This window comes from Mus musculus, chromosome 3 (assembly GCF_000001635.26).
Source record: "Mus musculus strain C57BL/6J chromosome 3, GRCm38.p6 C57BL/6J".
NCBI classification, from domain to species: Eukaryota; Metazoa; Chordata; class Mammalia; order Rodentia; family Muridae; genus Mus; species Mus musculus.
This window is the reverse complement of record NC_000069.6, coordinates 86,566,621-86,580,230: the sequence shown is the minus strand read 5'-3', so window position 1 is coordinate 86,580,230 and position 13,610 is coordinate 86,566,621. Positions and strand designations below refer to the sequence as shown.

The window sequence follows — 13,610 nt, the reverse complement described above, 5'->3', positions numbered from 1 at the left end:
AATCCTGAGGTACAGCTAGCTTAGATATCAGAAAAGGCGCCTCAGAGAAGATTCCAAGTCTACCTCATCAATAAGGAAACGGTGTATATTTTGTCAGAAGTTGAATTCTAGGGATATATTTTATAGTTTTAGCTCATAGCATAATACAAGCAATGGTATTTGAACTTTATACATTTTAAAATGATTCTTTTAAGGGTTTTTCTACTTGATACCTTACCCTTTTTTTTTTAATTTGAATTTTTTTTAGAAATTATCTTATGTAACCCATGTTGGTTTTAAACTCTCGGTGTACCCAAGTCTGGCATAGGAATCCTTATTCTCCTGCCTCTGCCTCCTAGATGATGGCATTACAGGATGATGTCGCCATGCTTGGCTCTATCCTTCATGTTTAAATTTTTATGTCTTTTTTATTACAATAAATATATTTAAAATTAACAATTGCTAACCTTACTAAAATCACTTTCTCTTATATATCTTGCCACTTGAAAAAAAATCACAAAACATGTTATCAAAACACTTAGAATAATCTCTATATTTTAAAAGCAGATTATCATGCTACTAGATGGTAAAGGTCTCACAAACTAGTATGCATTACTTTTATAGGGGCAATGTATCTCAACAAAAAGCAAATATAGTGCCAGGCGTGGTAGCACATGCCTTTAATCCCAGCACTTGGGAGGCAGAGGCAGGCAAATTTCTGAGTTCAAGGCCAGCCTGGTCTACAGAGTGAATTCCAGTACAGCCAGGGCTGCACAGAGAAACCCTGTCTCAAAAAACAAACAAACGAAAACAAAAAAAAGCAAATATAAAAGTAGTTATGAAAAATTATTTAATATGAATAGCAATGTATGCTTTCTTCAGAGTTCTAAAATGTTGCTGTATGTCAGCAAATCATCTTTAATAAGCAGCCCTTAGAAACTAGTCATTGCAAACTCAAACTTTAAGCTATGTTGATTTCCTACAGGTCTTCTACATATGGATATACTATTAAGTGTGAGTTTTCCATGGCTGAGATAGGGCAATGGGAACTACAACCACCACTGTACTTCACTCAGATGCAGTGGCCTCCAGAACTGGGGGACAGCTCAGTGAGTGAAAGTGCCAGTGTGGTAACCCCCAGCCTCCAACCTCAACCAGAGCAGGACTGGAAAGGGATCAGTGGTTATGGGCACATGTTGTTCTAGCAGAGGATCTGGACTGCCAACTATCCCTAATCCCAGCTCTGGGAGAGCCAATACCCTCGTTCTGACCTCTGTGGGCAGCAGGCATGGACATCATCCATATACATATATGCAGGCAAGACATGTAAACATAAGATAAAATAAGTAAATACCAAATTAGGAAAAGAAAACACTACAGGTGCAGTATCATGCAACAATCCTAGCACTACTATGGAGAGATGCAAGGCAGGGACAGGAGATTGTACAGAAGGTCACAGCCCACTAGACTAGTATGCATTGAGGCAGAAGGAATAAGAAGTACACTGCCTTAATAAGTTGTAACGTTGTCCTCTGACCTCCACATATATATGCACTGGAGCACACTACCATCTGTAGGCACATACACACATACAAGTATTTTGTAGAAAATGCAGTACCCTCTCATTAATGTTTAAATTTGTCTATGAGTAACACAAAGCCTAACTGTAAAATACTTTATGTTAAGAAAGCTCTTCATTGTCAGATAACAAAAGTTACACAAAAGAAACATTTCAGTGCTTCAAAAATTCAGAGCCTGAGTCTTGATTTTCAAGCCTGTTGCTAATATGTTTAAAAAATTCATGAAAGAATAATAAGAAAAAGGAGAAAGAAGAGCAAGACTATGGAAAGCCAGCTGGGCCACAACTCTGCAATTTCCTCTTTCCTCTTATGAGAAAACAAATCAAAGAAAACAAAAAAGTATATGCATTATTAAAAACAATACTGAAAAAGTACATATATATATATATATATATATATCACATATTTAGTGTTCAGTCCTTCCTGCGAGCTTTTCAAAATTCACAGTTCTGACCATTTCTTTTACTGTTTATTTTTTAATAAAACCCAAGGTAGAACCCACTACTTTCTACTAAAGGAATGTAGCAACAGGAAGAGTGCTACTCTCGTTCTGCTACGCTCACACATCAGTGTCTTGCTCATCCATCAGAGGAGCTTCTTCCTGCAGAAGGGAACCAACGCTGCAAACTGCAGTCAGGTGATATGCAGAGATTGAGAGACCCTGCAACCTCAGCTCTGAACAGGATGGCTCCATCAAATGCCTCTCCTCTTGGCTCATAGAACCATGAAGAAGAGGAGGTGGAAAGAGTGTAAGAGCAGAGGGAACAGAGGGTAATAAGGAGACAAGGCCTTCTAAACAACAGGACCAATGCACATAGGAACTCCAGAGACTGAGGCAGAATGCAGGGGGCCAGTACAAGTCCGCAGCAAATGGGGACCTAGAACTTAAAGGAGAAGTGAACACAAGCCCCATCCCTAACCAAGAAGCAATCTCCATAATCACTTGCAAATGAAAATTTACTCTTCTCTAAGGAAGTCTCACAGGGAAATAAACTATACTTAAGGGTAGGCAGCACGTCCAGCAGCAGATGGCCAACAGAAAACAAACCCAGAGACGTCTTTTGAGATTCTTTCTCTTATAATGTATTGGAGACTTTTATCTTCTTCCTTTTTCCTTGTCTTAAAAAATAACATATTTAACTTTTTGTTTACATATATCATAACTTCCTAATGAGAGACAGAAAGGTGGTGGATCCGGATGGTAGGGTAGGTGGAGAGGAACTGGGACAGAGAAAGGGAGAGGACAGAACAACAAGGATATATTATATGAAAAAAATCTATTTTGATGAAAGTAAAAAGAGGAGTAGGGCTTCAAGAGCACTCCTATACTCAGGGTAGAAATCCCATTTGGACAAACATCACTAGTTGCTGCCTGTTCATGAATTCAGCAGCAATGACATTTCTGAATTTCTCTGACTTAAAATATTTTTTAAATTTATTCCAAATCAGTTTTTCTATTTTGAAAGATGATGCTAAAGAATAGCAATCCTCTTTAAAAACCATATAAAGGAGATGGGGTGGTGGGGAAGGGGGGAATTCCAGAGTAGTCCGAGCCATTAGTCCCACTCACTTCTTCTCTTATGTGCCCCCATTCACCACAAAGTCTTTTTTAGGGTCCTGGCTCACTGCCACACCTTTTATGATAGGTACAGATTTTAAAAATGAAAGTTAATGTGTTCTAGTATCTAGCACTAATTTTTTAAAAAATTAAGCAATAAAACATAAATTATTTTATGTTGGAGTTAACCATGGCATTTTAGAATGAAATTTATAATTTGTAGGACTACTCAGTTATCAGTGGAATAAATACCCCAGAGAGGCACCTTTATAGCCATTCACTCTACCCCTTGATTCCAAAGGACAACACAGCAAGAGGATAGAAGCTTACTATCGCAGTCAGGATCTCTGGGTTCAAAATTAGCTCTAGCACTCTTAGGAAAATTAGTTCTCTAAGGACAGTACTATCTTCTACTGTGAAATTGTAACAGTAATACTAATAATTGAATGAGTTAGTATATGTAAAATTCTTAGCACATTATGTGCTATAAGTGGCATTTTATTTTTAAAAAATCTGTGTGGGTACACATGTGTGCCCACACATGTGGTGGCCAAAGGACAACCCTGGGTGTCATCCTTAGGAATGCCATCCACCTCCTTTGAGGCAGGGTCTATTAATTAGCCTGGAGATTAGCAACTAAGCTATGCTGGATGGCCACTGAGCCCAAGGGATCTGTCTATCTCTGCCTCCTCAGCACTGGGATTCCAAATGTATATTGCCATGTCCAGCATTATAAATACCACTTATTGTTACTGTAATTATATCTTCCTTCATTTGAGATAAATGTATTAAACATTTACCATCTACCAGACATTGTTCTAAACATGAGAAGTTTTATCTATGACTTACACAGACTAAACATTGAACATGAGTTTAAACATTTTATTATTACTACAAAAAGGTAACAATGAGTTTTCTAAAGCTAAAGAGAGGAAGCTGTAGTCATTATCAATGAATGGCTTCATAAGACACTAGTGATGAGGGTTAGCCACTTAAACCTTGTAACGCCTAGCCATGAATGTTTTTCAACACAAATTCCAGTATGTGAAGTGGCATGCATGAAACCTGGGATTCTCTCTCCAGCACACGATATATGCACAGGTGAACATACATACCCAAATGCAAAAAATAATTTACAGTATTTCAATGTCTAATAAGGTATTATTCTATATATTTATTGACTTGGTAACATATGCATGAATATCATTTTTAAAGTTTCATAGCAAAGTTTAAATAAATTCAAGATAGCGGTGTTATTTAGAAATCAGGCCAAAATAATTATATATTTCATCTCCCTGTAAAATGAAAACAATGCAAATCAATTGTTATTTGTATAACCAAAACACAAAGTACCCCAAAACTGATATTCCCCCCTCCCAAATTGGAAGAAATATTTATTAACTCAAGCTTTGCTAATTATGTAAATTTCCATCTTTTCTGGATGTAATTTCATTCAAACTTCCCCTCTTTTCACCAATTAACAACCCTGCCAAATGTTTGGATTTGAAAGGCCACAGTTTTATACACAATTAACAGTCAAATTCTAACACAAATTACATGTCATTCTTATCTCTGTGTACACATTGAACTCCTGTATCTTGTTGCCAGCAGGCAGCTTGCACTAGGGAATACATCCTGAATTTGTTTAATGTCTAGGAATAGCATTTCACACTTATGGAGGAGATACTATCCATTACTTCCTATGGGAAGTGAAATTGCCTTGCTCCTTCCTTTGTATTTTGGTCAAATAGGTAGTTTAGAAAGTAGTTCACTATCCATTTATCTGTTATCAAATATTTTTATAGAGCATAACAAGAAAGGTGATCTTTATTTTCCTTAAAATTTTCAGTATGGCCATAAAAACTTGGATGGAAACATTTTTTTTTTTAAGAAGTACAAATGTCATTCTGCATACTTTACCAATAGAGAAAATATTTGAAGTTGGATGAATCCTAGAAAATTAGATTTACACAGTCATTTATGATTGCTTCTCTAGAAAAGGTTTGCAACACTGGAAATAATTAATCAGCTCCTTAATGAGCAAGAACAAGACAAACACCCAAATGGTCAGACACATCCTAATCTCTTGAAATCTGACACTGGATTACTATTCTCTTTATAATAAAAAGTTATACAGAAGCCATTTTTATAAAATATAGCTATATATTATAGATATTCTATGAATTAAAGGAATGAAAGAAAGCAAACAAAATATAAATATTATTCTCAAAGTATTCCTTTAAATAAATAATTTGGATTGTGTTAGTTAGCTAATTAATGCTGTCCAGTGGCCAGACCCTCTATGATGAAAATTGTCTTGGTACTGGAACTAATACTTGTCTAACTTGCTAGCATTAACCCTCCCAACTTCTCTTCACACTTCCATCTATCTCTGATCAGCATTAATCCCTACACCTGAAACACACTTTCCATTTTTTACTTAGTGCAGCCCTGCTCATTCTTTGCTCACAACTGAAATCTCATTCCTTCGATGGTGGTGCCTCCAAGGACCGCCATTCTCCTATCTTCCAAAACTACCACCACACACCCTCACTTTCCCTACTATGGCATTTACTACAATAAGGCCAATTTGCTTGTTGTTCACCCACTGCTAAATTGTAAACTCTGTGCACAGTTGAGGAAACTCATCCGCTGTGCTCCCTGTTGAATTCTCACAGTCTACACTTACGGGGTTGGATAGTCGTTTGATTTCTAAAACTGGGTTTTAATATGTCATATCAAAGCAAAGTACATACACAATGTACTACTCAGTATTATGATATCATTATATTAATTTCCATTATTTAAAACATTTCATATTTATATAAAATGTTCTTACAACCAATAAATGCATAAATAAATCTCAAGAAACTGTGACATGATTGGATGATACATTCAAATTGATGCAATAGCAGAAAAAGGAGAAATCAGAGATTAGACCTGCATTTTCTGGAAACTGAACTGACTATACCTATGAGTAGGTAAGGAAGTACCTACCTTTACTAAGTCTCAACTTTCAATTTCAACTTGTAGCATAGAAAGCATTAAGGAATCCCCCTCATATTATTAATAATTGTAAAAGTTTAATTTATAAACTATAATGCATATGAAACCAGTAGTACTTATTACTATCTTTATTACTAATACAATAATTAAAGTAATCATGGGTAAAAGTGATACTGAAGGAAATTTTTGGTTAAGATACGAAATAAAAGATACTATATTAAATACTACATATGAACGAAAAATTCTACTAAAATCCTTTGATAAGATGTTAAAACCTTTATTCTGGAAATTGATGCCCCATACACCAATTATGTATATTAATAATCATTAAATTCTTCACAAAGTCTTATTCTTCTTCTTGTACATAAAGATCCGGTTCAGGGACACTGTTATTATTTAGAGGCCATAGACATGACTTAATGAAATAAAACCTCCACATTTGGATTTTTACAAAGGACTTTGGTGTTTGTGATACACAGGAGAGTCACATAAATCTTCAAGAGCTTACACTTTGATAAAGGCTTATTTTCTCTGAGTAAAGTCATTATGTGACTTAAAGAGTGATTGAGGATTTACAGAATATTAAAAGTTATATTAGATATAAACAAGGCTACGTATCAAGGAGCTAATTTTAAAATGTGGTCAAACATTGAAAGTAAGTTATTTAACTCACTTTAGGATATTTATAGTGAGTAATATCATCTATTAGAACAAAATAACCCTTGTCATTATTTTTTTTTTAGTGCAATCAAATTCAAAATGTAAAATTTAGGAACCATCTTTCGAAAAACAGTTCATTTTAAATAAAAAAAGGATTTCCTTACCTAGACTAATACAATTTTAAGTTTACAGGTCATAAATATAAACTTAGGCATAGTCATAAATACCTGATGCATAAATGTTCCAAAACTTGGGAGGCAGAGAGCACTGTTATAATTAACAGTGAACGAACAAATTCTCTTAATCCTAATTCTCCATATTCACAAATATGTGTATATTTTGCATAGGAAAGCTATGCCACACTCCAGCCTGAGCAAGCCCACAGTCACAGTACCCATCAGAGGCTCCTTGGCAATATTAACATGGCCACACTGCACATGTTACTTTTAGCTTCTTTATGTATAACAAACTGCATTCAATTGGTGAACAAATACAATGTTTAGTATCATATTTAAAACCACTATTCAAACCTTTTCTTAATGCTATTATCAGTTTTTCTTTTGCAACAATTTTGTGTATAAAAATAAAAGCCCTGGATTTTTATTAGCACTGCCCCTTCTTTGTTTTGCTCCAGTCTGTAAAGCCCTTTTGGGACACTAAGCCTGCATTTACTATAATACGGATTAAACTTCCTTTGTCCCTCTGCACAGGGTTTGTTAGCAGGTTAGTCTTTTTACATTTTTCACAGGCTGCCTGCAGCTCACCCCTTAGGCCTCACTCAAAATACTTCTGTGGATTTACAAAAATGCCAGCGTGATCTTGGGGTTAATTGGAAGATAAGTACTGCCTTTAACATAGACTCATTAAACATTTAGCCTTACCACAAACCATCATACTTGGAAAAGCATCATTCTAGAAACACTCTAGGACAAATGAGAGTTAAGTTGTTTTTAAATTTGACTACTGGTTGGTCTATAGACTTGAAAACATCACTTTACTGCCTCAAAGTGATGTCATAGAACAGTGATATTTTCCTGGATAGTACTATTCTGTCTTTAATCATAGTTTCTACATAGATGGAAAAAGTTACCAGATTTTCTAAGGAAAAGGGAACAAAAAGTTCCATGTTTCTATAAAAGAGACTGGAAATAGAAACTCAGTTGATCATAACACCAGATTATATTTATTTTTAAACAAAAAAGCTCTGTTGTTGTTGATTTAAACTTTGTAAATAACCAAAAATTAATCATATAATTACAACTAGATGAATTTATAAAATTTACTAAAAATAATTAAAATAGTCAATTTACCTTTTAAATCTCTAAAATAAACACTTAAGCATAAATACACTCAGAGAGAATTCACTGCTCTCGTATTTTATTTTATTATGCAAGGAAACTATTATCCAGATTAACTTTTCCATCCCCTTCCAATACTATCACTCCACTCCAAAACAGAAAAGAAAATACGACAAAACACACACACTCGAAGTAAAGGATTAGACATATTTGCCCAAGATGCAGATAACAAAAGCAAAAGTGAAGAAAATTGAAGAGACAGCCAAACTTCAGCAACAAAATGGTTAAAGAATCTGAAGTATTGTTTCCCTTACTCTAAAAGTCGGCTCTATCATGAACAGCGCAAACATCAGACAAGTTAAGCTTACTGACCATTATCTCCTTAATTTTCTCCGCTTTCCCTCACATTCCCTCTTGCTATCTGGGCACCATTTTTCTAAAGCTTTATTTCTGTTAAGAAGTAAACTTTCCCTAATCCATCTATTATGTAACCTTTAATTGGATTGGGAGCAGGGTGGTGTATAAAATAGCCCCTATTCACTCAAAAGGACTGTAGTTTTAGGGACTTAAAGGAGAAAGGTATTGTTAAAGAAAATCCTCCGGGAATCAAGGATTAAAATATGGCTGTCCTAAATTCATCAACTCCAGGACACCAATGAATTGCTTCCTTAAACAGGTAAATTTTCAAACAAACGGTATGGCAAACTAAAAATAAAAATTTAAGAATAACAATGCATTTATAGTGATAACAGACTTGGTACTTCACTCACATGACAAAACCAGAGAATAGAGCAAGTAAAATACCTTCAAAACACTTGCTGACACTCTCTCTCTCTCTCTCTCTCTCTCTCTCTCTCTCTCTCACACACACACACACACACACACACACACACACACTACATGCACTTTATATTATGTTAAGCAAAAACCAAACTCCTTTTTTTCTATATGTATTCTATTTGTGTAGGCTTGAAGTAACAACAAACACTAACAAAAGAGAAAGATTTTTATTTCAAAGTACATTTGTTCTTACTTATCAAAAGATATCAGATATACAATCATCACCCCCTATACTCCCTCGATCATCTATCTCCTCTGTTATGTATGAAATGCTATTCCTTTGTGCCTAAAATAGACTTTGTTAGGGTAGAGCTTCTCTGCCCTCTGTCCTGCCATGGTGTACACCCATCTCTCTGAGGAGCCTTCATCAATGAGACTGGAGCAGTGGCGAACCCAGCCCACACATCGTCACTCGATTTAGGAACTAAAGACGTGAAAGTGCCAAACCTGATATCTACAGTAAAATGATATCATGAGTGTACCTACCAATTTAATCTTTCAAAACTCACATATCATTAGCATCAAAACAATAGGAAACTGTAGAAGAAAGACATTTAGAGAGAGTGAGATTACACAACCTGTCACTTACTCTGTGTGGTTTACAAGACTTTAAGAAAAAGAAATAAAAATAAATTAGTATTAGTGATTCAATAAATGGTGCTTTGCAAAAATATTTTTAAAAACCTAGTGAATTTTAAGGAAACTTTTACAACATGCTGCCTCTGCTTTGAAAGCTTCATCATATTTAGTAGCAACGGCTACGGTGACTGAAATGGTTAGTTCTCTCTCTTAGCCTACTGTCAAGTGAATCAGTTCACTTATTCCTTCCTCAATCTGTGAGAAAGGACTAGTTTCTTCCCACAAATAATGTCTTTAAAGTTTCCATTAAGTTGTATAAACTTACACAATAAGTTATGCAAATAAATTATATCTCTGAAAGTTTTTCAATTATTGCATTATAAATGTTTTACATAGGAAACTGAGCTACTGGTTCAAAAGTCAATCTGCCAAAAATAACTGACACACTTAAATTACCTATACACCCATCACAAATATTTATGGACCATTCTATTTGAATATGCTAAATATAGATGACTCTACTCTTATAATTAATAGTCTGAGATATATAGGAATTATATTCTTAGAAAATTTAAATATGATTCAGTTTTTCAAAACAAAGGTTATGGAGCAGTTCCAATGTATTATAACACATTTAAAATTTTAATATTTTCTAACCATAGATTGTAGACTATGCTACTTTGAACTTTTCCACACTATTTTCCCAGTGTTATCATATTTAATTCATTATTTTTCTATTTATAAAGTACTTTATTTCTGATAAATGATTTTAAAAAAACTGTAAAGCTTTGACTGGCCAGTTTCAAAGAGCACCCACTTGTCTGCTGAGGCAGTAAAGGGCCTCTCCTGTGAGAGGAAGTCAGTGTACTCTCCACGAGCAATTCCGATTCCCAAGAATTATAAAAGAGGGTCAAGGGAGTAAGAAGTTAGGAGCAGAGGGAGAACATGAGGGAGCCAGGAACCCTGGCCAGTCTAGGTTCTCAGACCTAGATAGTGAAATATTGTACATGAGTGAAAAATATTCAAATTAACAATGTAATCCTAGTGAAACTGCATACATGGTAGAAGGGGAATTAATGGATTTTTTATATAAAGCAAACTTTGTAGACTATGTTTTGATTTCAAAAACAAGTTTAGAATGGCAGTTAAGATATACTAGATATCCTATATAAAAAGGTTATTGTATTTTTTCCATTTTAGGGATATTGAATCGTTCTTACACTCAAATGCAACTTCATTTGGAAAGAACATAGCCCTTTGTTTTAATGAAGAGTTACTGTGGGGAAATCACCTGAAATAGTTTTTGGGTTCTTTTTTTGATTTTTTTTTTTTGGTTTTTTTGTTTGTTTTTTCTTTTTTTTTTTTTTTGGGGGGGGGGGGGTAGGTTCCAGACAGGGTTTCTCTGTGTAGCCCTGGCTGTCCTGGAACTCACTCTGTAGACCAGGCTGGCCTCAAACTCAGAAATTCGCCTGCCTCTGCTGCCCAAGCACTGGAATTAAAGGTGTGCGCCACCACTGCCTGACATGAAATAGTAATAGAAAAAATAAAATCTATAGCATTATCTCCAAATGAAATGACTTCCATATTAAAGCATGTTTATAATATAAAAGGAGTATTTACCATTGTTTGGAAACTCATTAAATTGACTATCAACAATTCTTTTACCCTGACGCCATTTTGCTAACACAGAAGTGTTTAAACAGACGAGTGGTGAGGATGCTTTAGTCACAAGGTCACCGCTACATCACAGTCCATATGCAAGTAGGCGTCTGGCAACTAAAGATGCTTCTAAATAGTAAAAGCGACCTGGAGCGCAGAAGGGAACCCATAGCATGCATGCTGCTGCTTATAACAGATGAACTGGAAGACTAACGTTCTGACCAACTCACAGCAATTCAAATTAGTGAACATAACATACTTTCTACCTAAACTGTACTAGTATCTTGCTAATGCTTCAGCTGTGGACTACCAACAAGTGTATCTTAAGCAAAAAAGATATAAAGATGATAGGAAATACAATTCTTTAAAACAACCACAACATGAGATGAGAGATGACTCAGTATCAGAGGTGCTTACTGCTCTGACAGAGACAAGGTCTGGTTCCCAGAACCGCATCAAGCAGCTCATGATCACTTGTGACGCCAAATCCAGGACTCCAAAGACCTCTTCTGGCCTCTGCAGGTATCTGCTTATATGTTGTACATATAAATTCAGGCAGGCACACATACATATACACAGAATCTTTTTAAAAATGTCTAAAAACAAATATAGAAAAAAATTCTAAAGGACTCTAAAGTAAATAAAAGATAGCAACATAATATACAGTCTAAGAATTTTAATATAGTTAAGAATTATTTCAGGTATTTCTAAATATTCAATAAGGTCAAAATTATCTCTGATGGTATTCAGAATAAAAATTATTTCTAAATTATAAAGTATTTTAAGTGGGTATTGGGTTGAATATTTTTTAAAGATTTTATTTATTTATTTTATGTATATGAGTGCACACCAGAACAGGGCATGAGATCCCATGACAGATGGCTGTGAGCCACCATGTTGTTGCTGGGAATTGAACTCTGGACCTCTGGAAGAGCAATCAGTGCTCTTAACCACTGAGACATCTCTCAGGCCCTGGGTTCAATATTTAATATATTCAAAACTTAATAAAATTAAAATCCGACGAGAAACCAAAATATGGCAGTTCTGAAGCAGCAGGCGTATTAGCACCCACACAAAGAAGTGCATGGAATGATTATATACCCCTTAGGAAGGATTGGAATAGTTCATTATCCTTTATTTTTACTAAATTCAGTCTTCACATCTACATTAAATTCAAACCTTCTAAAACTGCAACTACTCTCTATATTAACATTATTTATAAATTTTAAAGATGACATGAAAGAAAATGTACACGAACACATAAAGTGACTTGAACATTTTACAAGGCATGTCTGTGAACATACACATGTTCATGTATGATACAATGACAAACATGGCTTATAAGGAGGATGATATCTACTAAGTGACACCACAAGCAAAACAAGGTATACACTTAAAATTCAAATTTTTATAGAAACAAGAAGATAAAAAGCAAGATGTCATACAAACAAGAATACCACGATTATCCAAAAGACACAGTTAAAAAAGGACAAGCACATGTGCGGTTTCATCTGTTAGCCACAACTTAGCTGTGAAGCACTGATCACAGAAAGAAACCTAGATCTTTAGAGTCAAGACAGATTCCAAGGCTGCAGGAGGGAAGATAAGACCAGACACTATTTCAGGATGTAAGCAGCACGGAGAGCATGCAGGGGTGCATCAGAAAAACTAAGAACGAGCTTGAAAGGTTTCCCACTAGCTAAATCTGAGATAATTTCAACACTAAAATATTTTAAACCAATTACTAACAAATAAGCCAAAATTACACACACACACACACACACCAATTGTGAATACATACATACACTGGGGAGATGTGGAAGCATGTGTTTTTACAAGGGAAGTGGGGGGAGAAGGGGGAAAGCAGAAAGAGTGCAAATGACATCCAGGAGAAGACTATAATGGTAGGTAAGTTCAATTTAGCTTATTGAAAGGACCAGATGTTTGCTTCTTCTATAACTTACAGTACATACATGTGGATGGCCAAACCAACATCCGTTTTAAGGACAACTTAAAACATGTTATAAAAAGTTATTCTCTACGATAATATACGCTCTATGACGACAAATTTAATAAAGGATTCCAATGGAAGCAAGGGCAATAACCTGGCCAACTGGGGAACTGGCCTTTAGAGCCTCACTGGCACTACTCTTGGCTGGTATGTTCAGGAGGGTATATACAAACACAAACTTGGCCTCTTATTTAAAGGGTTTCCTTCAGTTCTACAGTAAAAAAAACAAAAACCAAAAAACAAACAAAAAACTCCTAATCAGTGCTCAGTAGAATGGCACAAAATGTTAATCATTGGCATTTAAAAGAGATATCATTTTCAAATTCTAGCTAAAGCCATAGTAAACCACAAACAGCATTTTTATAATATAATTTGAAAACTAAAATTACTTACAAAATTTTGTCATGAACATTTAAAGCTTTAGTCTGTTCTTAGAAAGA

The 13,610-nt window shown here is 35.0% G+C and overlaps 1 protein-coding gene across 10 annotated transcripts in view; it reads right to left on the bottom strand.

Annotated features, from left to right (window-relative positions):
• Positions 1-13,610, bottom strand: part of Lrba (LPS-responsive beige-like anchor) — a 559,239-nt gene that overhangs the window by 202,464 nt on the left and 343,165 nt on the right. The window contains exon 1 of one of the 10 annotated variants that reach the window (XM_006502354.4): positions 7,011-7,285. The exons of the other annotated variants lie outside the window; for them this stretch is intronic. Within the exon in view, the coding sequence (XP_006502417.1) occupies positions 7,011-7,019 (9 nt within the window). The 5' untranslated portion in view covers positions 7,020-7,285. Of the gene's footprint in view, positions 1-7,010; positions 7,286-13,610 lie in introns of those variants that run through there. 10 annotated transcript variants of the gene reach the window in all.